At 42.0% G+C, this 27,519-nt stretch overlaps 1 protein-coding gene across 1 annotated transcript in view; it reads left to right on the forward strand.

The window, feature by feature from the left end:
* PLEKHM3 (pleckstrin homology domain containing M3) overlaps positions 1-19,051 on the forward strand; it is a 75,076-nt gene extending 56,025 nt beyond the window's left edge. The window contains exons 7-8 of the mRNA XM_066322629.1: positions 2,469-2,626; positions 12,584-19,051. Of these exons, the coding sequence (XP_066178726.1) occupies positions 2,469-2,626; positions 12,584-12,761 (336 nt within the window). The 3' untranslated portion in view covers positions 12,762-19,051. The remainder of the gene's footprint in view (positions 1-2,468; positions 2,627-12,583) is intronic.
* Positions 19,052-27,519: the final 8,468 nt, after the last annotated feature.

The following is a 27,519-nucleotide window of genomic DNA, read 5'->3' on the forward strand; positions in this document are numbered from 1 at the left end:
GAATGAGAGAAAGCTGCAAGGAAAAATCATCCTGTGCACAGCCTTGAGGTCTCTGATGAAACAAAATAACACAAAATGTACAGATGCTAAAACCAGTGATAACATCGATTTGATGCTGCACTTTGTCTTCCTTCTATATTACAGTGAAATGGCCTATAATTCACATTGCAAAATTGGCATGCATGGCTCTTTGAAGATACCATCTTCCTTGTATGTCTGCAGTGGCCAGAGAACAAGCCCACCCACTACAGTGCTACAGCAAGCCATACAAATAAATAAATAAAGAGGGACAAATAACACCATCTCCTCAGGGCAGCTGCCCACTCCATGTGTCCTGCTTAGGTTGTGAACTCTTCACCACAGAAAAGCTTTTGTTTCTTGTAGTTTTAAATTCACCCTCAGTGCTTAGGAAGGTAACAGAGTATGATAATTATGTTTATTACATTAGAAAAAACGTTACTTCAATTCAGAGATTTTGCTTTTACATTATTGCTGACAGTGACATTTAGTTCACATTTAGAGAGTTTGTCTGCAGTGTGTCTTTAGCCTGGCATTTTAAGCTGAGCACTTGTGGCCCGAGGTGACAGCTATAGAATGAAAATTCTCTGGAAAATTTATTTGCATTGTGGTTTATTTATTGTCTTTGTATGTGTATTTTGTCTGTTAGTGCCTAAGTAGGTTTTTGGAGGGAATTGCAGCCTTTTCACTAGCTGGATAGCTTCACCTTTTTTTTTTTTTTTTTTTTCCTGTTTATTGAATATTGTCAACTTCTGTGTCTTTCCCCTACTCCCAGCTTGTTTGGCTTTCAGACCCCCTCTGTATCTGTGGAGACTGCAAGCCAAATATTTCTTCCTTCAAAATGAAAAACAAACTCCAGCCTAGGGGAGCTAAATTAGCTTTTGATCCATCTATTAGAAGGTTAGCAGTAGCACTACCTTGAACTATGGCTTCATTTTTGTATTTCATGCAGCAGCTTCTCTGCATTGTTTATATTGTGGTTGAAGGGGATCTTCCTATACCAGGATGCAATAGGAACGTCATTTTTCCTCTGACATGAGCAGATGTCCTATCTGCAGTAGTAGCAATAACATTGCTGCTTCCTGTTGTTGCAGGTGTTGTTAGCAGGCTAGAGCTGAAGGCAAAGAAGGGGCACATTTCAGCCTGTGCCATTCCCTGCCATCAACACCAGCACTCCCCATGCACCTCCTTTTCCAAGTGTACTTGTTGGTAGTGGATTTCTTGGATAGTGGGCAGGAAGTTGCCCTGGAACACGATTTCCTTGCCACTACCTGGCATCTGGTTCCAGACTCTCTGTTGTTCTTCTTTTCCTCGATATCTCTGCTTTCTCTAGATTTGTTTACACTAAACGCAAATTACAAGTTACCACATTTAGTGAAGGGGTGCCTGAACTGAGTCTGACACTCATTTAAGTGTAAAACTCCCCACTTTTGGGTTCCAGGGCACAGTCCTGTGCAAGTCTTCAGTCAGCAATTACTGCATTCTTTTTCCTTTTTACAGGAGGTTGCTATCAAATCCCATGACACATTTCTATCACTAATCTGGCAAGCTGCCATTCAGACCACAGGAAGCCCAGAAGAAGAATATATACTTAGGGCCTTATTCCATCTTCATTATTCCCTACAGCAGCAGAATTCCTTTAAGTCTCTAGAAGTTTGATCTGAATGGAAAGTATTTTGCCTGAATAGCACCCCTTATTGGGGCATTGTCTCCAAGTCACAAATTTAGATGAGTGTTGTGATTAGCAGTTTAAGGCTTGGTGGTTTTTTCCACACCAACATGAGGAGTGCTAATCACTTCTAATGGTCTAGCTGGATTCTCTGGGACTTCTTGATTTGAGAGCTGGACTCGAAAGGAAAAAAAAAAAAACAAACAAGTTCCTCTTTAAGACTTTACCTAAGAAGTTACTCATTTTGGCAAGCAGAAGAACATTATATTTGAATGGTTTTCAGTGGGAAAAACAGTCCTACTAAAGGACTAAAGCCAGGACTCTGTTCACAAAATACATGCAAAAATCTTGTACTTTGGAGGAAAAGAAACAAAACCAAAACTGTGATATGTGCATAAAAAGTAAGAAGTAAAAATTGTAAGGCAGTATTCATAGCTGCCAGAGATAATGTGGAAGCCTTAAACTCGTTTCCTATTTTCTTCTTTGTGCCTTATTTTATGAATGCATTGTTGTACTTTAAATGACTACTAATATTTTGTTATTGCCATGTAGAGACTTTCAAAGAGATAGTAGGTTCGTTTTCATGTTCAGATAATTGCTGCCTCATTGACTACTATTATCACTTGTGTTTTCATGGAGCTGTAATTGTTGGGAAGTAACTTTCTTACTGTTTTAACCAACAGCATGTAGCTGCATTTCTGTAGTAATAAATATTGTCTCACTCCTTCAGGGCATTCTGGTTATTTCTGGGGATTCATTCAATATTATCTTCTCATTCCAGGTTATTGAAGGAAAGCTGGCACCTTTCTTGGGAAAGGTGATCAAGTTTGCCACCTCTCATGTGTACAGCTGCAGCCTTTGTAGTCAAAAGGGTTTCATCTGTGAGATTTGCAACAACGGAGAAATCCTTTACCCCTTTGAGGACATTTCTACAAGCAGGTACTCCAATGTGGTAATGTCAGTCATACATCTGATTTGAGTGTTAAAGTCTTGAGGATTCTCAGCCTCATGACCTTATCTTTAAATAATTAGGGACTGGATTCAACTAATGCACATTTCTGGGCAGCTGCAGTAGATCACTGCTCCAGGGAGGCCACCATGAACAAATGTGGAAACAAATGAGAAAAGCTACTTCTGAAAGCACTGGAAGTCTCAGAATAGCTGTTCAAAAAGGGAAGAGCCCCCACTATCAGCACGTAGTGTGATTTATCCAAAGCTCTTCTGAGTTTGCAAAGTGACTTTTCTGGAATGATCACAGACATCTTTCTGTTCTCTGGTATCCCTGGACCCATAATGTATAGGGATCATCCATTGTAAAACAATAACTATCCATTCTGAAGTGTTTCCCCATGAAATGTTATGGCTAGTTCTCTGCTCTTTGTCTGCTTATTCATCTGTGCCTGTGTACACAAGATTTTTTTTTTAATTATATTGCTATTCTCAAGTGGCAACAAAGTAAGTTTAAGTGTATGCGAGTCCTAAACTAAACAAAAACCCCTTTATTTCAGGTCATGTACAGTACTGGATGCCAGGTTAGGGACAGGAGTCACATAAAAAACCTAGTAGCAAAATGCAGGAAACCAAAGCAGACTTGGCAACACAGCAGTGTTACTACCCTTCTTTCAGTAGTGTCTTGGATTTTGGATAAAGGAGATAATTTCTTTTCTGCCCTTAACAGAAAGACAGTATATCTGACAGTATAGCATTCCTCTACAGATAAGTGGGTTTTTTTGCTGTTTCAAATACAGACATTGTAGTTTGTTCTCCAGAGTGTTCATCTGAAAGGGCAAAAAATCAAGGACCCACCTTTCAAAACAATCAGGACTAGCCTGTTAAAAGGGTTTGTTAAGAATCTGGTTGCCTTGTGTGCACAAAGATGTTAAATTACAAGTAAGTAAGGACTACTCTTAAGGGATTTTCTCATCTGAGTTTCAAATGTTGTTTGCACATTATTTTTCCAGAGTTTTATTCTAAAAAATGTATTGATAAAGCAGTGGATAAAAGCTAAACAAAGTGTAGGGCTGAGTTTTATAAAGTTTTTAAGAAAGAATGCATCTAGGATGCATGATAAGATAGGCTGAGTTAAAAAGAAAGATAAAGATGGCATAAAACATAAGATGTCTGTTGAGACTGCATAAAAGGTGATTGAAGATATTCCCAAAAGATTAATGGGAATATGAAGGAACATTTGGGAATACAAGTTTACATTAAAATTTTATTTGTCTGGGGGATTTTTGGTCACAAAAACATTATAGGGTAATATTGTTTCCCTGCCCTTCAGCTGAGATCAGACATACGTTGCAATTACAGAGTTCAAAACCCTCTGGAATCAAATAGAATTTGTCAGCAGTTCAAGCCAACAGAAGCTGCTCTAGCTCCTGTGTTTATGTGAGTTAGAAGCCAGAAAGGACTTGTGTTCATGTTTCACAAATGTGGAGTTATGGTTGATGTAATGCCAAAGACAGCAGTCCTTGTTAATGGCTTTAATTAAAACACAATCAGCATGAAAGTTTCTCTGATATTTCTTATTTCATCATTCTGCTTACTCCTTTTGTATTCCTTATAACTAAACCTTGTTTTTATCCCCAGCATTTTCTGTTTCCCTTCCTAGTCAGTTTTCTCATCTCATTACTACACGTGCACCTATGTGGAACTAACCAGAGTATTTCAGTTCCATATTTTTGCTCTGGAGGCAAGTTATGCCAACAGAGGAGCTTGTATGCTTTACTGTGCAGCTCCATCAGCTCCAAAGCAGTGAGGGAGAAGGCCAGGTGGATAGATTTTGTATTTGTTTACATCTCTTGAAGATGAGAGAAGTTTCTGAAGTAGATGTACTGACCACTACAAAGACAAGTGTAAGGTGAGGAGGCTACACAGAAACAGGGAGATGTACGGAGTAACCTGTTGCAAATGGAATGGCAAGTCCTAAAAGGTCCACGTGAAGACTTGTGATTATACCTGAAAATTCTGATTCTGTGTTCAGCTTTCCTTGTCAATTGTCATACAGAACAATGAGTAAACAGCTCAGATTTGTGATTTAGCTGTACTATTCTGAGTCCACAGTGTACAGAGATAATTGACTACAACTCCCTTTTCTCCATCCTGGTTTTCTCAATTGCTGTCTACAGCATAGTATTCGTATTTCACACAATACTGGACTGCCAGGTACCCCCGCTGAAGCTGGTGGATTGAGGAGGAAAGAGCTGCGGAACTCTGAAGACCGTGTTTTTCTTTTTACATTTGAATGTTTGTTCACTTTTGAACTATTAATTCTACCAGCAAACTGGGCTGTTAGGTTAGAAATATTCAAAAGTGGGTGCATGACATCTTTTGCAGTCTTCAGCACTTTTCTGCATGTTTGAAACTGAAGCTGGCTTTTGTTTGTGTGTATATATATATATATATATGTATGTCTGTGTTGAGCTGGCATTTGGTTTCTTTGGCTACCTCCCTGACCTGTCTTGCCCTTTGGAGAGAAGAGTGACAGCTGTCAGAGTGGCCATTACAATTCCAAGGTGGCTCTCAGTTGGCTGTTAACTTCCCATCCTCCTGGTCTCTTAGGTCAGCTTTGAGGTGAAGAGATTGTTTCTCTCCGAAATATTCTCAGCAGTTTCTGGCACAGTGTACAGCAGGAATTTATGAAGGATGGGTATTCTTTAGATAGATACAGCTGAGAGAAAAAGAGGGCCCCTCTTGAGGGCTGGAGTTTCTCTTTGGTCTGGTTATTTGCTTGAGAGTCATTTTTGTCAGTCCTTGGGCAAACAGAGTGAATACCTGGGTTATGCACTCCTCAGGGTTTGAATACACATATATTACATACCCTTCTCTCACTAATCAGTGTGACACATTCCTTTGTTGGCCAACGGTTCCAAAACAAACACAATCAGTTCACTTAATTAGCGGGTCTGTGGGCTGTGCTTGGCAGGCTCTTTACATCCTGCTCAACAATACAGCGCAACAGTTTGCTGCCTTGAATGTAAGGGTGGGCTCACGAAGTCATAAGCTTTCTAATGATACATTCTTTCTCTGGCTTTTCTTGGGAGGTGGCCATTCTGCACAGATCATAATGAAAGCTGTGATTCAGTAGCTGAACAATTTCTTTAAAATTGTCTCATCCTTTTGATGCTTCTTCCAATCAGTTTGATTCTTCTGTCCCTTATTTCCCTCTTTTCTGTCTTAGCCATATTTATGTAATACTTAATCAGGGTTCTTTCAGTTTTTCACAGTTTCACCTTGTTTTTGAAGGCCTTTAAATCATGAGAACTATTTAAAGCCTCTTGAATTAATTGCACATTTCATGGACCAAATTTCCAGCTAATGTAAACTCTCAGAGCTCTGCTTTAGCTTGAGTTCTGGCAACTGAAATGAACTGAGGCTCTGCCTCCTATTTTATTTCTTGGACTAAATTTGCCCCAGGCTTAAATTTAGTGAGTAAACATAAAAAAATATCATATTATATCATTTATTTTACATTTACAGGTGTTGTGCAATGACTTTAAAAATCCTTGGCTGTAGATTGGCTTGCTAGAGCTATCTTTGCCTCTTAGCAAGCAGGCACTTCCCCTCAAATTGCTCTGATTTTGCTTGTTCTTCACTAATGTGAGGAAAGGCTTTTGTTTCTTTCTCCTAAAATTAAAAAAAGACCCAACAACCAAACAACAGAAGCGCAGTCTGTGTAGTGCACATTGTCTATAGTAGTGGCTGTATTTGTTTTATAACTTAGAACAATTTTTAACAATTTTTACATCTTAAGGAATACTGAGAAAATTACTTTTGGAATGAGAATAGAATGCATTAAAATGTGTTTTCTGTCCTATCAGATAATTAAGCAATCATGGTTACGATTAAGATTATTTTATGTTACCCAGTTAATAAAGTTTTGGTCTTGCCTGTCATCATCCTAGTGATTACTTTCACAGGCAATTAAATTTGTTGTGTTTTGCTGGTAAAGTTACTTGCTTGTTAAGAACAATTTAGTCCATTCCTTTCCTTTTATGTGCTGACTGTAGATGTATGTGAGCCACGGAGAGTTGCTCTTTTGTGTTCATATTCATTTATCAAGACTAAACTGTTTTCACTTTGCTAAGTTAATTTGTTCTGCTGATCAGTTAAGACATGTAGACCTTTTAAGATACAAACCAGAAGGCCCAAGTTTAAAATAGACGTGCCACAGAGCAGGCTTGACTATATCAACCAGCTTGGATGCCTCCATAATCTTTGGCCACCATCCTGATAAGACCCGTGAATGTACTTTGCACATAGTGACAAGTCTTACTGAAGGCTCTGGAGCTGTGCATGCCGAAGTCTTTGCAGAGTTACAGCTTACTGTATTATGGGCATTGTGTCACTGGACAAATGCAACTTCAAGCATTTGGGAGAATCTGAAAGATAGACATTAAGGGGGAGAGTGAAATATGTAGTATTCAGCATTTTCAGGAAATACCTTGGCACAGGTCAAAGGTATCATTCAAAGTACATAATTTTCCTCTTGCTTAGATTGGTTTGTCTTATGCTAGAAAGCCTTTCCCCGGCCCGACTCACCTGAGTGGTGCCAGTAGTTTAGTACCTAATTTTTCAAAGAGCTTAGCTTATCAGATGCTGATAGCTAGTTCAAAGTATTCTGAAGTGATCTGCTCAGCACTTCTTTGAGGAAATGTAGGCACCTAAGTAGATGTTAAGTTCTCTAGGTAATTTAATTTCACCTGAATCTGTCAAAACTGATCAAAATCTTCCGGCCCACATTGTCTTATTTTTGTTTGTGCAGGGTACCACAGTAATATTATCTGGAATATGTAAACAGAAAACAATAAAGTATACAATAAACAATAAAGCTTTTTCATCGAATATTGTCTTTTGCAACTGAATTAGCTTTAGAGGTTGGTTTTACTAGCCTCATGTCATAGTGGTTTTTAACTAGAATGTTCAATCAATGTCATATTAGTGCCAACTTTCTTCCATTCATTTACTATGTGGGCATCCCTCACTAGGCAGGCTACTTGCATTGGTTCCTAGGCAACTGGAATAATATTGCTGCACGTGTGTGTCAGGCATTGATTGCCTTTGGGGCTTTTTTTGTGTTGTAGGTGAACACAGGCTAGTCCTTTTTCCTTTTCTTTGTGTTCTGCTAAAGGCTCAGAGTTTGAAGGACCTGTCTGTGATATTCACAGCTGAGCAATTCAGAAATGCTTGCAGACAGGCACATGTGCATACTGTGGGATGGTGGTCATGCTGGAATCCCCAGGCAAGGCTTACTTCAGTGTGGTTTGCTGTTTGGGTTTTTTTAATAGCCACGTTACAGGTGGTTTAGTGTTTTGGATGCTTGGTGAATGTTTAGCATCTTCTAAGGAAAACATAATTGAGTTAACCCATTTAATTCTGCTTCTACTCCTCATGGAAGGAAAGAAGAAACTAAAGAGTTTAGTCAGTGAAAGGTTCAGCCATAAATCAAATCCTTGCTGAAATTTGTTTCAAGGGATTACTCACTTGACCAAATGTGTGCAAGGTCTGCCACAAAGGAAGTAAGTTTTCTAAATGAAAAAATGGAAGCTAATATATAAAATTACAAAAGAAGGGGTGGTGGGTGAATATGGCACTGCAGTGAGATGGGAGCTCTTTGCCCTTCTCAGTTTTGCTAGGAGCCCTGGCTGATCTTGAGCAAGCCAGTTTACCTCTCACTTGCTGTTGTGAGGTGTATCTGAATGATGGTATATCTGGTTCAGCCAGCCCATGTGCATGGGACTGAAGGTATCCTAATAAATGTTGTTGGTTCCAGCAGCTTCATCCCACCTTTATACCCATCACACTGGCAAGTCTGTCAACCAGTAAGGTTCCTGCAAGACAAAAAACCTCTCTTTCAGATGACTTCCTGGGCCACCTGTTGATCATCCCTGCTTCATTTTGTCTGTTTAAGGTGAAAGGTCTTTGAGGCCTCTTTGTGTCGTACTCCCCACTTTGGGCACGTGATTCTGCTCAGGGGCACTTAATGGTGGTGCAGTACAGGGGAGAAATATGGGCATAATCAATTGGTTGTGCAGCGTCTAGAATTACTTGAGTTATAATCCTGTGAAAAATAGATGGGAAGCATGAAAAGAACATGCCAGAATTTACAATTTACTAAATATTGATGTATTTCAAATGCCCAGACTTAATGGGAGATACTAACATCGGCATTTCCTCAGCATACAAGGAATGATTATATGCTTTTAATGTAGAAAGGCTTTTCTTTTGTAACGAGTAATGATAATAATAAGAGCATTATAATGCCTGTCTGGCTGTGGAGAGCTTTGCCCTTTCTCTTACACTTTTCAGTGCAATAGAAATTATTTAGAGGACTGAATAATTCTCTGCATTTTTTTACTCCATACAAGTAAAATCCTTAAAGCATAAAACACCCTCTAAAATCTCAACAGAAATTGAGTTAGGTCAGGAAAGATGAAAAAAAAAAAAAAAAAAAAAGAGAAAACACCAAAATAGAGAGGAAGCTATTTCAGCTGCCTTCTTAGAAGACTGCGAGTCTATGTGAAAACAACATGCAATGCTCACTAAATCTTCAAATACTGTTTGAAAAATAGCAAGATGCTATTAATGTGCAATGTCACAATATCATTCATTAAAGAAGGAAACATGAAAGACCTGAATGGCTATGGGCTCATCAGCTTATTATCAGTGGTGAATAGCATTCTCACAAAGGATGTAGGGACTTTTTGGCCTCTAGACAAAGAATAAGTCAGGATTCAGAAATAGAACCTGAACTGTGAATTACCTATGACAACAACAAGGGTTAAGGGAAAGATAAGTAAGTGTAGTGAACTATTAAGTGAGCCTTTTATAGGCTACAAAATATATTTTATTTCTCCAGAGAAATAAAATAATTTTGATATATTGAGGCTTGAAAACAACAAAAAAACCTACGAATTTCACACGTGGAGATAAAATTAGATCTCAGGATTAACTAGGAAGCAATCTGTTTGTAATATTCTAAAATGGAATATAATGTTGGTGGAGTTTTCGGTATCACTGGAGAATCTCTTGCAGTGAGGCTAGAAATGGTCAACCATTTGGCATTCCAGGGCCAGTTAAAACTGGCTGTATTTGATATGAGGAAAAGCAAAGCTGTGTAGGTAGCTTGGGGTAGTGTAGCTCCTCCACCACTTCAAAAGGAGTAACGTGCCAGTTGCATGAAGGCAGAGCAAGATCAGCATTGCCCCCCAGCCCTGGTGACTTTCTTTGTCAGTGACGGGGACATAGGCATGCAGTGAAGGCTGATATGGGTGTCCTCTCTACTTGCTCCTGTGCAGAGCTAGAGGCAGCTTTGTTTTCCAACTCAGAGCACCCTTCCACCAGGCTGCTGCTTTGTTGTCATCTGCACTCCTTGGTTGGGCTCAGCCTTCACCAGAGAAGGCAGAAAATAGGTCTTCAAAGCAGCAGTGAGGGGTGAGGGCACCAGAATGGACTAACAGTGACAGCAGTGGGTGCCAGTGCAGTGACTGTGAGATCAGGGCCGGCTGTTTGCTCAGCCTCTGCTTAGTGCCTGACATTGTGGGGTCCTGGGCAGAGCTTCAGCTACTGCACTGGCTCTAATGAATAACAGTTCAGACAGTTTTTCTCTGTGTTTTGATTCTGAGCAATGGGAAAAAAGTTTGTTAATCCTTTCCACTGACCTTATTTCTGAAAAATGAATTTGTATTAATTTGAACCGTAAGTCTTTGTTTACTCTGCTGATGGCCTTTGACTTGAGAGAGCAGGTGTGCTGGCTTCTCTCTCATCCTGCTCAATCCATTTCAGCAGCAATTTCTGATAGGTTTTGTCATTTCCATGCATGCTGTGGAGAAATATTGGGCTAGCATAGGGAGTGGCAATGTGAGAGCACAAAATTACACTCCTCATCAATCATTACCCTCTAGCAACTTCCAGGGCACTGTAAACTGCTGACTAACAAGGGAGAATTAGCTTGATAAAATCACTGTTAGTGTCAGTTCAGAGTGGTGTAAAATTTTAAAGACACTGCTGTCTTCTGTCTCTTCTTTGCCCATTAGTGTGTCTGTGTGTGGAGATCCCAACCCAGCAAAGCCCGTAAGCATGCTTAATGGAAGGCAGATCAGTAATCCCAAAGAAATCAGTGGCATATGAGTCCTAAGCATGTGTGCATGTGCTTCAGTGGATAAGGGCAATAACACACTCTCTTGAGTACAGAAATTGTAAATATCTCTGTGTGAGCCAGGTTCTTGATTCAAAACCAAATTTAGACTGTATCTGGACTGAGAAATCCAGCAGCCAAGTTCTACTGCAAGAGAGCATGGAAGCCAGTAGATATACTGCTTTATACTTAGCCTTGTTCACCTGCCTTTTCTTACTCATATTTGAGTTTTATCAGTTTATGCTAGTTAGTAATGTGCCTCCTTAAATCTCTGCACAGACTTCTCAAAGCTCTGCAATTATTAAGATTTAGGCCATGTTTGAACCCATGCATAAAACTTCAAGTGCAGCCAGACTAGAAACAGTTTTTATAAAAGTTACAGGTGAGATGCAGCTGATACAGCTAACAGGTTGTGTTAGCTTATGGACTTCTCTCAGTATTGTCAGACCACATGCCTTATGGCTTCTCACTTTTGGGGGGATTCTTTCTTCATGTTTTTGATTTTTCTTAACAGTCTTGAAGACAAGAACTTTATATGAAAAACAGGTTCAAAGCAAACCAACAAAAAAACCCCACTAAAGTTATAACAATGGGCACTTGGATTCTTATATAGTCATTTGACTACATAGCTACAAGAAAGGGAAAAAAGTGCAAGGCATTTCAAGATGTCCTACAGAATCACCAAGGGTGACCAACACTTGTTGTTTGTATTTCAGGATTACTCTAAAGTTTCATGTTTTGTTGCTTTTATTATTCGATTATCCAACTGAAATCTAAGACTTTTTACCTCTGACAGTCCTCCTTTAACTTTTTTCTTTGGTTACAAAGCTGTAGTGACAACTCATCACTACAGATAGTTATTTGCATTGAAAGGCTGAGAATGTCCAACTGTTCAGTTGTAGTCCACTCACGATCACCAGATGTTTCATTGCTCAACAGCCATCTGCAACTGGGGCTTGATCTGCTGTGACATTAAGATCATTGCCTCACAATGCCCCAAAAGTAAACCTGTCATTTGTCTGACTAGCTGATTTGTTTGAAGTCTTAATGTCACAACTGAGAACAGAGTAACACAGCTTTGAATGCCAGAAGCATAGCTCAGTATATTGATCAATTGATCAACATAGGTCAGTTGTGTTCATCTAGTCTAGTCTTCCACAGGACACAAGGCAGACAATATCACTTACCTATGTTTCATTTTTTACTTTTGAAATGACAACTTCTTCTGCTGTTGAAGTGGACTGTTCTTTACTCTTTCCAGAACAGCTGACCACTGGAGCTTCAATGAGAAATATGTCATATCATGGCTGTTGCAAATCACAGAATCTGTTTCTGCAAATGCTGAAATATATCTTACTGGAAAACAATATAGTCACTCCTCAGATACAAACAAAGCAAGACTTGTCTTTCGTAAAACAAAGTTGATGTCTTTTCAGTGACATAATCTGAACAGTAGTTACTAAGAAGATAAGTATTAATCCTTCTAAAATCTTGTCTGTGAAGCAGAAGTGCTGGGACAGATTCTCAGCAACTGCAAAATGAATGCAAGTCAGTTTATTTTAGTGCTCATGAGTAGCTTTATACCAGCAGAGGTGTGGCCATACCAGTGTCTTTTACAGCGCCACTCTAATGAGGCATTATGCTCTTTGAGCTCCCAGAATGATGTCAAGGAATGTCTACTGCCCACAGCCCACGTGAAGCCCTTTGCATGCTCTGGTCCTATTTTGTGACTCAATTTTGACACTAATTTGTGTTTGCAGGTGTGAAAGCTGTGGTGCTGTCTTCCACTCTGAGTGCAAAGTGAAGGCTGTACCATGCCCCAGGTGTGTGCGTAAAGAGTTGCAGAAGAAGCAGAAATCCTTTTGGAGGCAACTGAATATGGACGAGAACTTCGAAGAGTCTTGCAACATGTTTGAATTGTCCTATCAGAACACATGAGGTCCTTAAGGCAGTGGCCAGCCTGAAGAGAATCCCTCTCCCAGCTGCCAGCTCAAGCAAATTCTCGGCTTAGACAGGCAGAAATTTTTTTGAAAAATATTACCTGACCTCCTTCATCTGTGAATAAGAGCTGCCAAAGTGGCCATAAAGCCTTGTTGGCCTTGAAATACCAATGGCTAAACTGCATTGAAGTCCAGGCCATTAGCTCTCATACAAAGTGTGGTTTACGAGAAATGCTTTAGGTCTAGCTAATTAAGTACCCAACTTTCTTTTCCACCTCTGGAGAAGACTTTATCTCAAGGCAGAAAATATTTGCTGCCATGACTGCATTATTTTTTATGTTGTTAATTTAGAATTGATGAATTATCTACTTATTTATGTGTATTGATTATTTATTAGTAGCCTTAGCAGGGGCTCCGGTGAGAAGTTTCAAAGAACCCAGTAGAGCAGAAATTATTTTAAATCCACTGTCTCCTCCTGATATTGACATGTGGTTCCATTTCCTCATGTTTTCAGAGAACCATCTTAAATGATTAGTTCATTTAGATTTTAAAGGATCTCCTTGCTAAGGAAAGAAGAGGATCTCCCATTAAACCTTATTTGGGGTGCTTACAAACATAAAATGCAGAATAATTCCTTCAGTTATGTTTACATATTTATAACCACCCCATATTCAGATAAGCATGGGACTTGTTACTATTTTTGTTCAGGCTGGGAATATCAGTTAAGCTCTGTTCCTGAACTCTTTTGAGATTTGTGCTGGTTACTCTTGATTTATGGGAGGCTATGTCCTTGTCTGTAGTAACATGAGGTTGGTTCTCCTCCTTCCACTCTGAAATTTCAGGGCATTTTAAGTGTTCACATTGGTTTTCATTTTATTTCATGAAGTTTTCTTCAAATGTTTTTCTGATCTAAACCTATTGAACTGATAGTCAGGAAAGTGGTCTTGCCCATTTAAGTTAGCAAATACCTCCGAAACTGTAAAACACTAGTTCGCTGTTTTCATATGCAACTTGTGTCCTGCATTCTTTTTTAGCTCCAAGGCATCTATAGTTCTGTAATGACTTCCATGGTGGACAGTGGAGTTCCTCGAGGTACGATTCTGCTCCACACACCTGGAACATAGGGAAGTATTAACAACAGTGAATTATTTTGTAAAGGGATCGATTTAACTGGGGAGGTGTGTGTCATTACTGGCAGTATGTTTAATTCATGGCGAGTTCACTTCCAATGAGCAGTTAGATTGTCTTTCCCCCGTCTCACATTCCTGACTCTTTTCCACACCCTGCAGTGATATGTATATTACATACCTGTGAAAGCATTCATATATATATATATATATACACACACACACACGCACACATCTGTATACAGAAAGCAAATATGGTTTCAGGAGAATAATGCCAGTTGCATGTGTATTTTCCTCTCCTCTCACATAGATTTATGAAAATATGGAATACTGATTTTTGCTTCCTATATAATCTACAGACTGTTGTATTCAAGGCAGAAAGCAGTTTTGATTGTTGAAGCGTCTTACTAATGGCTGAAGTATGTTAAATAAAAGAACAGGATACATCATACTTGGATTAAAAGGTAAAATGCTACAATGAGTTGTCTTGTACTGGAATATAAGTGGTTACCTTTTCCAGCTTCCAGTCAAAGAAAAAAGTAGCTTTCTCAAATTTGAATGCAACTACTATATATATAGAAGCATGTTTATATCTGTATACATTAGACAACCAGTGCCTTTCTTTTCCAGAAGTCCTTCTTTCATTAGTATTCTTTAGAAGGAAGTGAGGGTTTTTCCATGTTCTTGGCAAAGAGCTGTAGGGATTCCCATACTTAATAAACCTGGTGAATCATGCACCTTTGTCACTAAAATTAATACTTCCTATACACAATGGTGTCTCTGTCTCAGCTCACTGTTCCTCATGTGAAATGAGTTGCTTTTGGCTATCACCCTTAAAGGTATAATGTTCCTTGCAAATCCATTCCCATGCAAGAATTCCCTGTGTGTTCAGAAATGCAAACACTGGGGAAGTACTGTGGAATTAGTCAGGCAAACAGGAACTGCACTGGTACTGGCTGAATAAACAGAACGCTCCCATGTTTTTCAGCTTGTGTCACTACAGTTACTCCTGTGGCAAAGTCAGTAGCTCTGAAACTGTCAGCATCTGGCAGGTAGTATTTTGAATTATCTGTAGACATAATGTTAGGTCATTAAAGAAAAATGGTGGTGTTTTTCATATCATCATGCTCTGGTATTTATGATACCTCACAGTGCTGTTTCATGTCCAGCTCAATTTAGAGAGGGCTTCTTGACTGCACTGTCAAAACTCGTACGGAGTCAAGGAATCAAAGTTGAGGCATTGCACAATATTAGTTACTTTGACAAATGTCCTGTCTCCAAAGTACCATTCATGTGGGTGGTTAGATATTGGAATTGAATTCTGGAATAACAACATAGAGAGCATTGAAGTTGCTCTGGGTTTGTACAGGTATTACAGAACAGTTTCTTTGCTAACAGAGATTGAAAGGATATAAAGAGTAGGATGTTGGCAAAACTGCTGAAATTAGCTATGGGTCTGAAACCACTGCCATTACCAATGACATAGAGCAAGAGCATGTTACAATATTCTGTCAGTGCCCAGAGCTTTACATAAAAGGATACTGTAAAATACAGATCATGTTACTTGCTTTAAAATCCAGTGTTGTAAACCAGCTAGTTCCTAAAATGAATAGACATTAATTTCTACTTTGGAAAAAGTGGCTTCACAGTGGCTCTATGAGCAGGCTGTAATGTGGAAGATGATGTCGTCTCAGGGATGCCTAGTTCCTATCCAAAAATAATTATTCCTTCTGAATGGGTTAGATAAAGTATTCTGTCACCAATTTTTGTAAGCATAATGAAAGGCTTAATCCTGCCCTCAGTCAATTTTCTTGCAGGAGCCATCTGCAAGCAGGAGCCTCAGGCAGGGGTTCTGCATGTGGTTTGGGTTTCAGACAGCGCTGTACTCTTGCATGGTTGTCTCTGCTGTACTGTCAGTGCTCCGTGCTGGTCCCCTCTGCTACTGGTTGCCCATTCTGCAGCCCACAGCCTGCACGTGGCTCTGCTCTGCAGACTTCTGATGAGCATCAGCTGGTAAAGTTCCTGGGGGCTTTGCAGATTGCACAGCTCTGCCCACACCCTCCCCGCCACCCCAGGTGAAATTATGTGTTAGTACTTAAGTCTTGTCCTACCCATGCATGAAATGAATTTGAACGATCCCATTTCATTGTGAATCAAAAAAAAAAAAAAACCAGTTTGTCTTCCTCAAAGAGAAGATGCTTTCATAGCTGACTGAGAAGGAATTAATCTGTAATCCAGTTACTGCTTTTGCTTTGTATAGAACTTGTTATCAGTGTAAAAATGGGATGCCTAACTGCAGTGGACCATAGCTTCACTCTTTGCAGGTACTTATAGTTGTTAGTCTGATATTATTTTAATCTAGGACACTATTGAGATCCTTATTCAAGTCTCTTTTCCTCTTTACCCTAACCATCTGCCTTTCCTTTAATGGGAAGATGGGCCTACCTAGGGGATGCAAAATGCACCTCTTTTTGTATTATCAATATATAAAAAGAGAAATTTGGATTTCTTGTGTAGGAAGCCTCTTATTGCTTTTCTTGTTTTTTATCTGTCTTATGTGGTGGAAAATGATGGGTTCGTGATGTGACAAAATATCCTGGCTGGCACATACCAATATGAGCTCACTGCTGGGATTGACAGGAATTGGCAGGTGGGAACGAAGATACTTTTTTGAGAGGAACTTAAGTTTTTTGCAGTACTGCACAGGCTCTAGTTAGTCTGGCTCTAGTTAGTTAGGCTCTAGTTGCTGGCCCTGTTAGGAGTGAATCATCAGGGTATGTCTAGAGCTCCTCTTGTCAAGGCTTCTCTTATTATTAGGATAGTGGATATTATAATAGATTGATGATAATGTCGTGAAAGATTTTTAAAAAGAGCAGAAGCTGTCTGTTTACAATGAAATGGGGAAGCTGCCCAGTTGAATTTTGCTTTTTTCCCTGTAGCAACAGAAGCCACCAAGTTTCCTAAACTTCCTAAAGGTCACTGCCTGGATTGCAGCTGACTGTTGGTCTGTATAAAAGAAATTAATTGAATAATCATTATAATCTTCTAATTTTTTTTCTGCCACTCAGTTGCAAGCCAGTCTCCCCTCTCCCTCCACTGTCTCTGTCCATGTCCTTACTCACAGGACTGAGCCTATAGCCAGACTTGGAGCTTCAGAGCTCATTGTGTTGCTTTTGAACCAGTTGAGTCCAGTCATTCTCTCCTTTGTGATTTGCCTTCCAATTTTCCCTTCCCAGTAGGAGTGCCTTACAGTACTGTATATTAGCATCTCTCTTCCTGTTTTGGATTTCCTGATTGCATCTGCTGTTTTATTAACTCATAGACTTAAACTCTCCCGTGCTGTCCCTGCTCTTTTGCAGGAGCAGCTGAGTAAATCAGTTTGCTTGTTCTGCCCTCATGAAGTGAGCTCTACAGGTTTCATATACCAGCTCTGAAGACACCAAGCTGTGTGGGAACTCCTCACTTTTGCTCATTTGGTGCCTTAAACTTTGAGAAGGGAATAATTTTTTTAGAAATGCTCTGCCATGATGCAATATGTTTGGCATTGGAGCTTAAAACCCTTGCTCATGACAGTTTTCCATCTTACTTGGAATGGTAACTACAAAATTTCTTTACTGTCTATGCTTTGTGAAGGCATTATGAGAGAGGATAGCGTGGAGGTGGTATTGGTTCTTATTATGTGTGTTTTTGAGACTAGCTGGGCTGCTTAGCCTGAGATGCAGTTGTTCAAGACCTTCAGAAGCTGCATATGTATAATAATGTCAAGTATAGAGAAATAAAACAGGGTCAGATCACATGCAGTTTTGCTCCTCCCAGAACCCCTGGCCAGTCCACACAACGTGGCCAGGAGCTCCCATACAGAGCTCCCTGCTCACTTGCACAGCTGGATCCAGTGCTGTGGAGCGAAGGTGTTTCCTCAAAGCTCAGTTACAATGCAGCCTGGCTCCCTGAAGGCTGACCCAGTGGGGGTTTGGTCAGCCTTACCTTAAAGAGAGGGTTAACTGGTTGAAATTTCAGCATTATTTGCTAAAGTATGTGGCATGTGTCAGCGTGGGGCACATGTCCGTACTAACTGTGAGTTTATAAGTCCACATTTGACACCAGTAGCAGGAATCCCATTTGACAGCAGCAGTGCTGTTACTGCATTTTAGCAGTACAGTGAGGAGACAGCCTGGATAATAACGTGCAAAGTCCTTCTTTACTTGAAAACCCTGGAGTGGCCACGATGGCTTGGGTCATACCTTAAAATGCCAATTTCACCCAAATTCCTTGGGGTGGCCATTAATCCAAATTGCAAAGATACCACTTGTGGTCAGTATCAGATATCTAGGTCTGGAGAGCTATCAGCAGGACCAAAGTGTATTAGACTTCGTGCACAAGTGTCAGTGGCTCAGTTATTTATTTATACCTGTCTAATCCACGTGTTAAACCATTATTAATCCTTGAATACACAGCATTGTTTTGGTGGTAAAAGGATTTGTTTCAATTTTGCTTATGCACTTGTCTACCAAGTTGATTTTGCTTAAACTAAACTGTGCTTTCAGGCTGATTTTTAATTAATACCTGTGATACCAAGTTACCTTATATAAGTCCCTGCTATACTTTAGGTAAGAAAAAGTAAATTCATGAACAAAATGTGTGTTTCATAGGTATTAAGTGATAAAGGCAGCTTCCAAGTCAACTTTAGTTCTGTCAAGGCAGTTAAAAACCAGGAAAGCAGGTGTGAGCAGCAGAGCACAGTGGCTGATGTGGTCCCTGACAGCCTGGGCTTTCCTTCCTGCCAGAGCACCAGCTCACCTGCACCACTTACAATGAAATTAAGCATTGCTGGCAGTGCACCCTGAGTTTTTGGAATAGGGTAATGTGTGTGTGCTACTCTGTTAACTTATTTGCAACATTGTTAGTGTGTTTCATTGTTCTTGTGTTTGCATTTTTGGTTTGGTTTTTTTACTTTTGACAAGGATTTTTTTTAAAATTATCTGCAATTACTGGGCAGTAGTCTTAATTTATTATTGATGTGTAATGATGTTATAATTTAAATCCATTGAGTTGAATTGCTTGTTGACACTTGAGCAGGGTTTGTTTGGGTTCACTTGTGACTGCATCAGAGCACTAGTCCCTCCTGTATAAAGGCAACTCTCAATAAACACTAAAAATCTTACTTGTCCTTTTTAATTTGCCTTCTGGTGGGTACTGGATCATGGGTAGGGCAAGCTTTGAAAGAGTGATTGTTTTCTTAAAAATGCTTTTCTGCTGGTTAAAGACTTCTGAAACTCAGAATATGTGATACTATTCCCTGAAATCAGCCAGGAGGGCCTCTGGAAGTACTGTCAATGTCTGCATCAGGCTCTGGGGGGTTTGGATTCCCAGTTAAATCTTGGGTTTTTTTGAAAGCCACAAATTCCTAGATTTTAATGGTGCTGACCCCTGCCACAAGCTCCTAGGGCAGCTTACCGTGGCTTTGAGGCACCCTTGGATACAGAGCTCCTGGGAGGCTTGCAGGAGGCAGCTGCTTACTGTGTGGCTGCCACGTGGACCTCTGCCAGAGGAGTCCAAGGTCAGGGCCTTGAATTCTAACTAAGGGAGGCATCTCCCAGGTGGATTGAGAGCCTGGAAGGGCAGGATTTTGCCCATGTTATAGGGGTTCTCACACCTGTGGATGTAGGAGCAGGCAAGACTCTTGTTCTACTTGTTTATTCCAGTGCACCAGCTAAGGAAGTTCTGCAGCTCCTTGAATCTGGATTTGATGACTAAAGATTGTAGCACAGAGCTGTGGGGGAGCTCATGGGCCTAAACCCACTGCTTGAGACTCCCCAGAGCATTCCACACCCAGCCCTACGCTCTGGCAGCTTTCAAAGAGAAGGATATATCCCCTCCTTCACTGTTCCTCAGAAAGACCAGAAGTCCATCAGGAATGTCAATCTTCACTCCTGCAGGAACCTTTGGACTTCATCCCTGTGATGAAATCAGCTACAAGCAATGAGTTAATGTTTGACCCGGACCACAGAAGCTGCACAAGGAAACCATGTGCAAGACCTTCTCTTACTCTTTATTTGCTTTCCAAGGGGAGCAAATTCTCTTATGACATCTTCTCCTTTCACTGCCACCTCCACTCCTCACTTCACCCTGTAAGAGATGGTGTGAAAAATCATCCATGCAGAGCAGACACTATGGGGTCTGTAGAGCCCTGGGAAGAGCATGCCAATCCAAGCTCTAGCTCTTCTTTTACAGCCAGGATAATTTATTTTTAAAAATACCCTTCTAGCTCTCAGACCAAACTTAGTGATATTTGGGTTAATACGTGAAGTCAACTGAAGATGCTAGTCCATTCTGAAAGAGTGGAGCTAGCAACATCCTTCTTTCCTTAGGGACTGAGGGGGACCTTCCAGGTGTGAGACTAACCATACCTTTTCAGTGAAAGCACACTGAGGGCAAATGAAAATATTCTGGGAGTGTGTGTACACAGCTCTGGACTGTCTTGTTAAAAGAGTTCTTGTTTAACTAAATATGCTCCAAAATAGTGGTCCCATCTAGAAGCCTGAGTATTACCACTATGAGAAGGTGATGAAAAGCATCTCAGATAATCAAGTGTTACAATTAAAACCAGACAAAGTCTCCAAGACAAGCAGGAGCAAATTCCATCCATTTTAAGCATAGTCAAATATAAAACTTGGCATTGCAGCTTTAAACATGCTTTTAAAAAGTCAGTCCATTGTTTATAGTAAGTGACTTTCAATTTTCTACAATTTAGTTCAAGGCATTACCATTCATTTAGATATTAAAAATGAAGTTGTAAAGCTCATCTGGAAAGCAAGACAAGTCAGATAAGAGCCTATGTTAAGAGCATTCCCTTGAAAATTCTCAGGTGTTTATCATGATGCATTTGGAGGTAAGTAAGAAGGAATTATTAGTAAAGTTAGGTACTGTTTAAAAATAAAGTGCAAATTACCATATTGGTGTAAGAAAGTAATAGATGTAATCAGCATGCATGGAGCAGTTCAGTCCAGAGTGCTTCCCTAGCATTTAAGATTATAAATTAATCTCATTTCTGACTGACACTGTAGGCAAACATCTGAAGTGCACCAACACAGTAATGAAACACAAGGAGTGTGCAGGTTTGGGCACCACAATATAAGTAAGATGTTAGGCCATTAGAGAGCATCCAAGAGGGGGCAACAAACATGGTGAAGGGCCTTGAGGGGAAGCCACATGAGGAGCAGCTGAGGTCACTTGATCTGTTCAGTCTGCAGGAGAGGACACTGAGGGGAGACCTCACTGCAGTCACAATTTCCTTATGAGGGGAGGAGGAGGGGTAGGCACTGATCTCTGTGGTGGCCAGCAACAGGACCTGAGGAAATGGCCTGAAATTCTGTCAGGGGAGATTTAAGTTGGATATTAGGGAACGGTTCTTCACCCAGGGGTGGGTGGGCACTGGAACAGGCTCCCCAGGGAAGTGGTCACAGCACCAAGCCTGGCAGAGTTCAGGAAGCATTTGGACAATGCTGTCGGGCACAGGGTGTGACTCTTGGGAATAGTGCTGTTCAGGGCCAGGAGTTCAGCTCCCTAGTTCTTGTGGATCTCTTCTAACTCAGCTTATTCTGTGATTCTGTGTCTCTCCCTCAGTTTGTACCTTCCCCTGCAATGAGAAGGGAGAACAGGGATACAAATGCCCATGAAAGCAAGGCTAGGGTGGAAAACAAATGCGAGCACCATCCTGTCATCAGACATTGTCACGAAATGGCTTGTGACATTGGTGGATACTTTGTTGTGTACATATTGCAAAATGTCCTGTTCTGGCTTGGACTCTGCACTTCTGAAGGACACTTGCTTTGGATTTTACAGACAGCATGTTCGATCCTTTAAGCAGATCCAAGATCTGCTGGCTCCAGTGAAAGCTGTAGTTTGTCAAAGAACCAGAGCTGGGCTCTCAGTATTTTAAAGACAGGAGCTGTAGCAGTGTGTAAAATTGGCAGATTCCTTGTGAAATACAAGTGCATCTAGCACAGAGTTAACCCTGGGTGATAACAGGTAAAAGAGGGCAAAACCATAATAAAATACATGTCTCTACTGTAGGTATTTACACAGTATCGACATTGTTAGCTGTGCTTAGAGATTTATGTCAAGTGTTAACTGCACTGTCATAAAACAATAAAGTACTTCTGTGAAGGGCTTAGGGCAAAGGGAAGGCAGAGAAGTCTCACTGTATAAGGCCCTCCTCCTGCATTTATAGTAATCTGTGGGAATGTTTCCATAGTTGTCAGCAGGAGTTGTGTGGAGGCCTGCTGGGGAGGGCCAGCAGAAGCACATTTACTATGTTTAGAGCAAGTAACTAATGATTTTGTCTCAGGGAGGATATTGCCACCACCAAATTCTAGGAGCTAACACTGCTGATAAGTCCACCTTGCAATAAGTGGAGAGATTAGGGTTCCTCCTGGCAGCAGGGATGTCCTTTAGTGTTTCATAGACAAGGACCGATAAACTCAGAGAGATTACAATAAGAGAACTACTGTGCTCCGGGTGGCCATGAGGTGAAAAGGGAGAGAGTCCAGTATCCTGGGGTTTCTGCACAGTGTACCCTGGACTCTGCACACTTCCAGCTCTAGGCTGTTGCAACTCTGCCACTCACACTGGGCTCACAGTAGGCTTCGCCTCAGCATTTTGGCTGCAGGACCAGACTTCTCAGCTGAGTTTAGTGTTTATATGTAGTGGACCAAACTAAAATGCCAGTCCCAATCAGTCAGAGCACCAGGGAGTTTAGATCCAGGCATGGTGCCTGCCTGTCCATGGGTCTGTAGCTCCAGTTTGTCCTCCCTGCCTGTTGTGTCTGCCCTTCATGAGGCACATGGGACTTACTAGAAAAGTATTGCTCTTCCACTAGAGATGGTTCCTATGTAGTTCCTTGTTTAGGTGCCATTGTATGGGAAGGTGTTTTCTTTCCAGATGCAGGAGATAATTCTTCTTTATCAAAACATTTAGTAGAAGTCCTCCCCACCACAGCAGCCCCACAGCTGTCCTGAGAGGAGTAGGAGAATTATCTGCTTCCTGACCCTGCTCTGGACAATGCTTGTCAAAGATCAGTCAGCTTCAAATAAGAGAAACATCTTTGTCCAGAGGACATTTCAGAGCCCTTCATAAACTTGAGTATTGCTGCCAGCCTGGCTTGCATTGCTTTCTCAGTCAGGAACCAGAGTGCTCCACACTCGCTAGTCTTCACTGTTCTCTGAGGGAGCTGATAGGAGCTGTTTGGAAAAGAGATGGGTAAGTGTTGAGCATTTCAGCATCAATTAATTAGTCTGAATTAATTTTGAACTAAAGCAACTGGATGAGCCTTCCATAGTTCTTTCTCAAAAGCATTGTCCATGCTATTTCCTGTCCCATATTTTATCTTAAAAGGTAATGAACTGAGCTGAACTCTGTCCCTCACCTGTCAGCTACATCAGCTTTCAAACTCCAGGGTTAACTTCATATTGGGACAGCTTTCAAAGGCCATAGGTTCATTCCTGCCGTATTTCAGTGTGAGATAGTCCCCCCCTCCTCACCACCTCCCTGAGTCCTGGGTGGTGTCACAGTGGCAACAAACAGCTTCAGTCCCGTGGCACCTGTTTGTCCCTTTCATCCCTGCAGCCCTCAGCTTTGCTGGTGCTGGAAATGTGGCCCAGATTCATTCCCCTACTCCCAACAGCACCAGAGGCTCCTACTCCACAGGACAGGCAGCTACCCCAGCAGAGTGCTGTCCTTGCATCCCACTGTCCTGGTACAAAATACAGATATGTTAACCTCAGTTTAGAAAGAGGTGAGCAGTCTCCCATGTGTACCCAGAGCAGAGTGCCCCAGCACCAGCATCTTCTTGGCTCTGGGTGTGACCTTTTCCCATGAATATGTCAGTGGTGTCCTCGTCACAGGAGCTCTTCAGCCTCTGGCGTGGTGAGACAGCCTGGGAGATTGAGGTGACCCTTTTGGCTTGCACAGCTCTTGCTCTGCACAGCCACGCGTTGAATTTTTTCGCATTACACTTCCATGCAGGAATAGGGGGGGCTTGCAGGAAGCTGCCTGGGACGGGCACGGACGTGCCCGCGGGAGAGACGCCGAGCAGAACGTGTTTCTCGCTCCTCACACTTTTCTTTTTCCATTGACCCGCCTCAGCGATTGGAAAGGACCCATGTCCCGTGTTCCACCCCCACCCCCGCCCGGCCCCCGCTTCTTCCCCAGCCGCACAATTGTCACCGCCAATTAGTGCATTGTTAGGGCACACAATGGCGCTGTGGCCACTGGAATGGGCCGCTTTTGTGCGTCTCCAGTCGGCTGTAGGGGCAGTCAAGATTCATTTAGGGCCTTACACAACATGGACAGAAAATACTATCAGAAAAGCAAAAGAGGGGAAAGAAAAAGGGAGAGGTAGCGAGGAGCGGGAGGGGGGAGCCCGCTATTCAGAGGTTAGCCCAGCCGCATGAAAGGCCCAAGAAGCAGTGCCACATCGAAGACGCCCCTTGGAACACAAAAAGGAACCGGGGCTTAATAGTAATTAGTGGGCAAACTGCAAAGCGCACCGCGGCTCTCCAGTGAATTGTGCCTGCACTTACTGCCGCGGCTCCCCTTCCCCCTCCCCGCGGCCGGCTGCGACCGGAGCGGCTCCGGTGGGAACGGGCAGCCCTCCTCCACCCACCGCCCCTTCTTTGTGCCAGGTAAACTGGATTTCGTTCTCGAAAGCTCGTAGCCAGTTACAGGAGGCACTCTGCAGCCAGGGCAGGGGGATGGTGTCAGAGTCAGCACCATGTCCGCCTCAAGGACCTTTAAAGAGCCCCGTCCCTTCTTGCAGCCTGGCACGGCACACCCCGAGGCTGGGCTGTTTGTCTGTGTCCCTCTTTCCCCAGCAGAGACTTGGAGGCCACTGCTGTTGTTTTGCTTCTGTTTCCCCCTTTGTTCATAAAATAATCACCTGCACGAGTTTTATGATTTATTTAGGGAAAGGCCTGACGGCACCTCAGTCAGCTTAGTAAAGGTGAGGAATCCGCTCAGGCCGAAGACCCAATCTTGCCCATCCTTCCAAAAGTCTGCACAGTGCAAGCAGCACTTGCCTCCACCTCTCTCCCCTCATATCTCTCATATCTCTGCTGGCTCTCAGTCACACTAAGGCCTTCATCGGTACATACAGAAGCTCTTAAAGAACATTTTGGCCCAGCACACCTTGGGAGTGTCTTAGGCAGCTGCATTCGGGTGCAGTATGTTTAATCCCTACTTCTGTAGAGATCAGGTTGCTGCTGTTATCAGTGTCAGCTCATCTCCTGAACTTCTTGCACTAGGTTTAGTCAGGAGCCTGTGTCCAACAGAGGTAGCTGTGTCTTGGTAATGTGCCAAGTTTAAAGAGCCACGAGGCAGGTTTGACCTTACATAAAGGTGGTTAAGTACTGAGGAGAAATTCAGGGCATCTTAGCCCTGATGGAAAGTACACAGGGACACAAAATTAAGAATCATTCCTTTTATGTTGTCAGGGAACCTACATAAACTCTCTGGAAGAAAGTTGTGGGGTCTGATGGTTAGTTTGTTGGCTTTTCTTAGCTAATGGATGTATGTTTTAGCTATCCTTGAATACAAGGCTCCTGGAACAGGTGCTCGTCTCAAGCACAACCACTCATAGTCCCACAAATTTAAACTGGGCTCTTGCAGATTAAGCTCAGCATGGTTAGACACTGTGGTTAGATCAGACACCAACTGACCAGATTTAGTAGTCTCAGCTGGAAATGTTTCTAAATTGCAGCATATGAGATACACACACACGGTTCTGGACCACCATCTCACTGCTGGCAGAAGTTGAAAATGCCTCCCTGTTTCCTCTGGTAGCTACAAGTACAACACTCTATCTCCTAGATATCCAAGCAAGCCTAGGAAATACAGATGTTGTTCCAATACCAGTCTTTTTCCATTACCTGGAATCCACAGCCACTCTGTGTGTCTATACAAAATAGGTTTGGTTGTATTAGAACAGTGAAAATAAGATTTACAACCAAGAATTTTGTCTGTCTGGAATCCCATCAAGGGTTTCATATGAGGCTGTGGGCAGCACAGCGGGCATCAAGGGCTCAGCTGGTGTTGCTGGGATGGCTCCTGCAATACAAACACAATCAGGGAGCTCACAGTGTCTCACAGATAGAGCTGGTTGAAGGCACTGTCTCACAACACAGAACGTGTCTGTCTCTCACCAGCCACAGTACATCCTCTATCTGCTAATTAGCAACATCCTTGGCAAAGTCTCAGCTGAAAGGATTACACTGTCTTCTCACCTTGCTCTATCCCTTCCTCCCCCAAAGAGGGATGTTTAGTCCTGTCAGGATGCAGCCTGGCTGGCCCAGGTAGGGAAACTGCCTTGTTTCCTTCCAGACTGCTCATCTACCAGAAGATGGATTTTGTCTTCAGGACAGTAAGTCTGGCCCTGACTGAAGGGACGTGCAGCCTTGCCTTCCTGCATTAGAGCCAGAGGTTGTCAGTCTCGTGTGCTCTAGTGGAACAGAGACAGGGAACAGCATCTGCAGCAGGAGCCAGAATAGTATTTTTCCAGCTTTAGGACTGTGGGGTTGATTTCACAGCTCTGTCTGGCCATAGAGACAAACCACAGACCTTTTGTATCTGCAGAAACAAGGAGAATTACCTTTTTTTTTTTTCTCCTGTTTTTTTGTGTTCCCTGTCTGCTCAGCTCAAGAGCAGTTTGAACTGCAGGTACATTCAGCACCTGGCACAGGTGGAAGCTTGCACAGGAATTTCTGTGAGTGCACCCATTAGAATCCTGTCTGCCTCGAGGTGGTGTAATGGTTGGGGATCTGGCAGTGCTAGTCTCTGGGAGACATGGAGAAGGGCTCAACTTCTCCTTTGTCCCAAATAGTGGGACAGTTAATTCACCAGCATAAGGAAAATTTGTATCCAGCATGAATTTTCCTGTAGTTGGACAGACTTTTCTGAGCAAAAAGCTGAAACAAACTACTTCAGCATTTTCATGCCATTAGGATGGTGACCTACGTGAGCCCCATCTTTGCAGAAATTGTGCTGCCTTTTGTGTCAGCTTCTTGCTTATACAAAATCAGTTTGATTGTATCAGTTTGGTAAAAAATATACCGTAAGAGTAAGTACATGACCTTGTCATCAGTATTTTTGGCAACTCTATGCTAGCACTTGTGGAGTATTTTGGAGCACTTTCTTGCATCACCAGGTCATATCCCAAGCAGGTTACCATAATTGTGTGCTCAGTGTTGCTGTACGTGGCAGTGAGGTACAAGATTTAGAGAACAGATTCCTTCTTTTGCCCTGCAAATTTCCTGATTTGCTCCAATTCTGTTAACATTAGTCCCTGCCCTTATGGCCACAGAGAGCCAGGAAATCAACCAGTCAGCCTTGAGCTGGAAAAAGACCATTCTGCCTCCTTCTGCAGACTCTGCTCCTTGTTTCCATTCCACTGCAGCACATAAGGGTCACTTGCACGTGTTAATCCTTCACATCTGACTAGTACCTGAATGGAAAGGTTGCTAGCAACATCCTTTCCAAAAATCACTTTGACCTGTGTATTCTATTATACCGTGAATGACCTGCAGAAGGAAGTAATCAAAATGTGTATAGTTCTCGCTAGTGCTAATTGCCTTTTCA

This window comes from Sylvia atricapilla, chromosome 7 (assembly GCF_009819655.1).
Source record: "Sylvia atricapilla isolate bSylAtr1 chromosome 7, bSylAtr1.pri, whole genome shotgun sequence".
Taxonomy (NCBI): Eukaryota; Metazoa; Chordata; class Aves; order Passeriformes; family Sylviidae; genus Sylvia; species Sylvia atricapilla.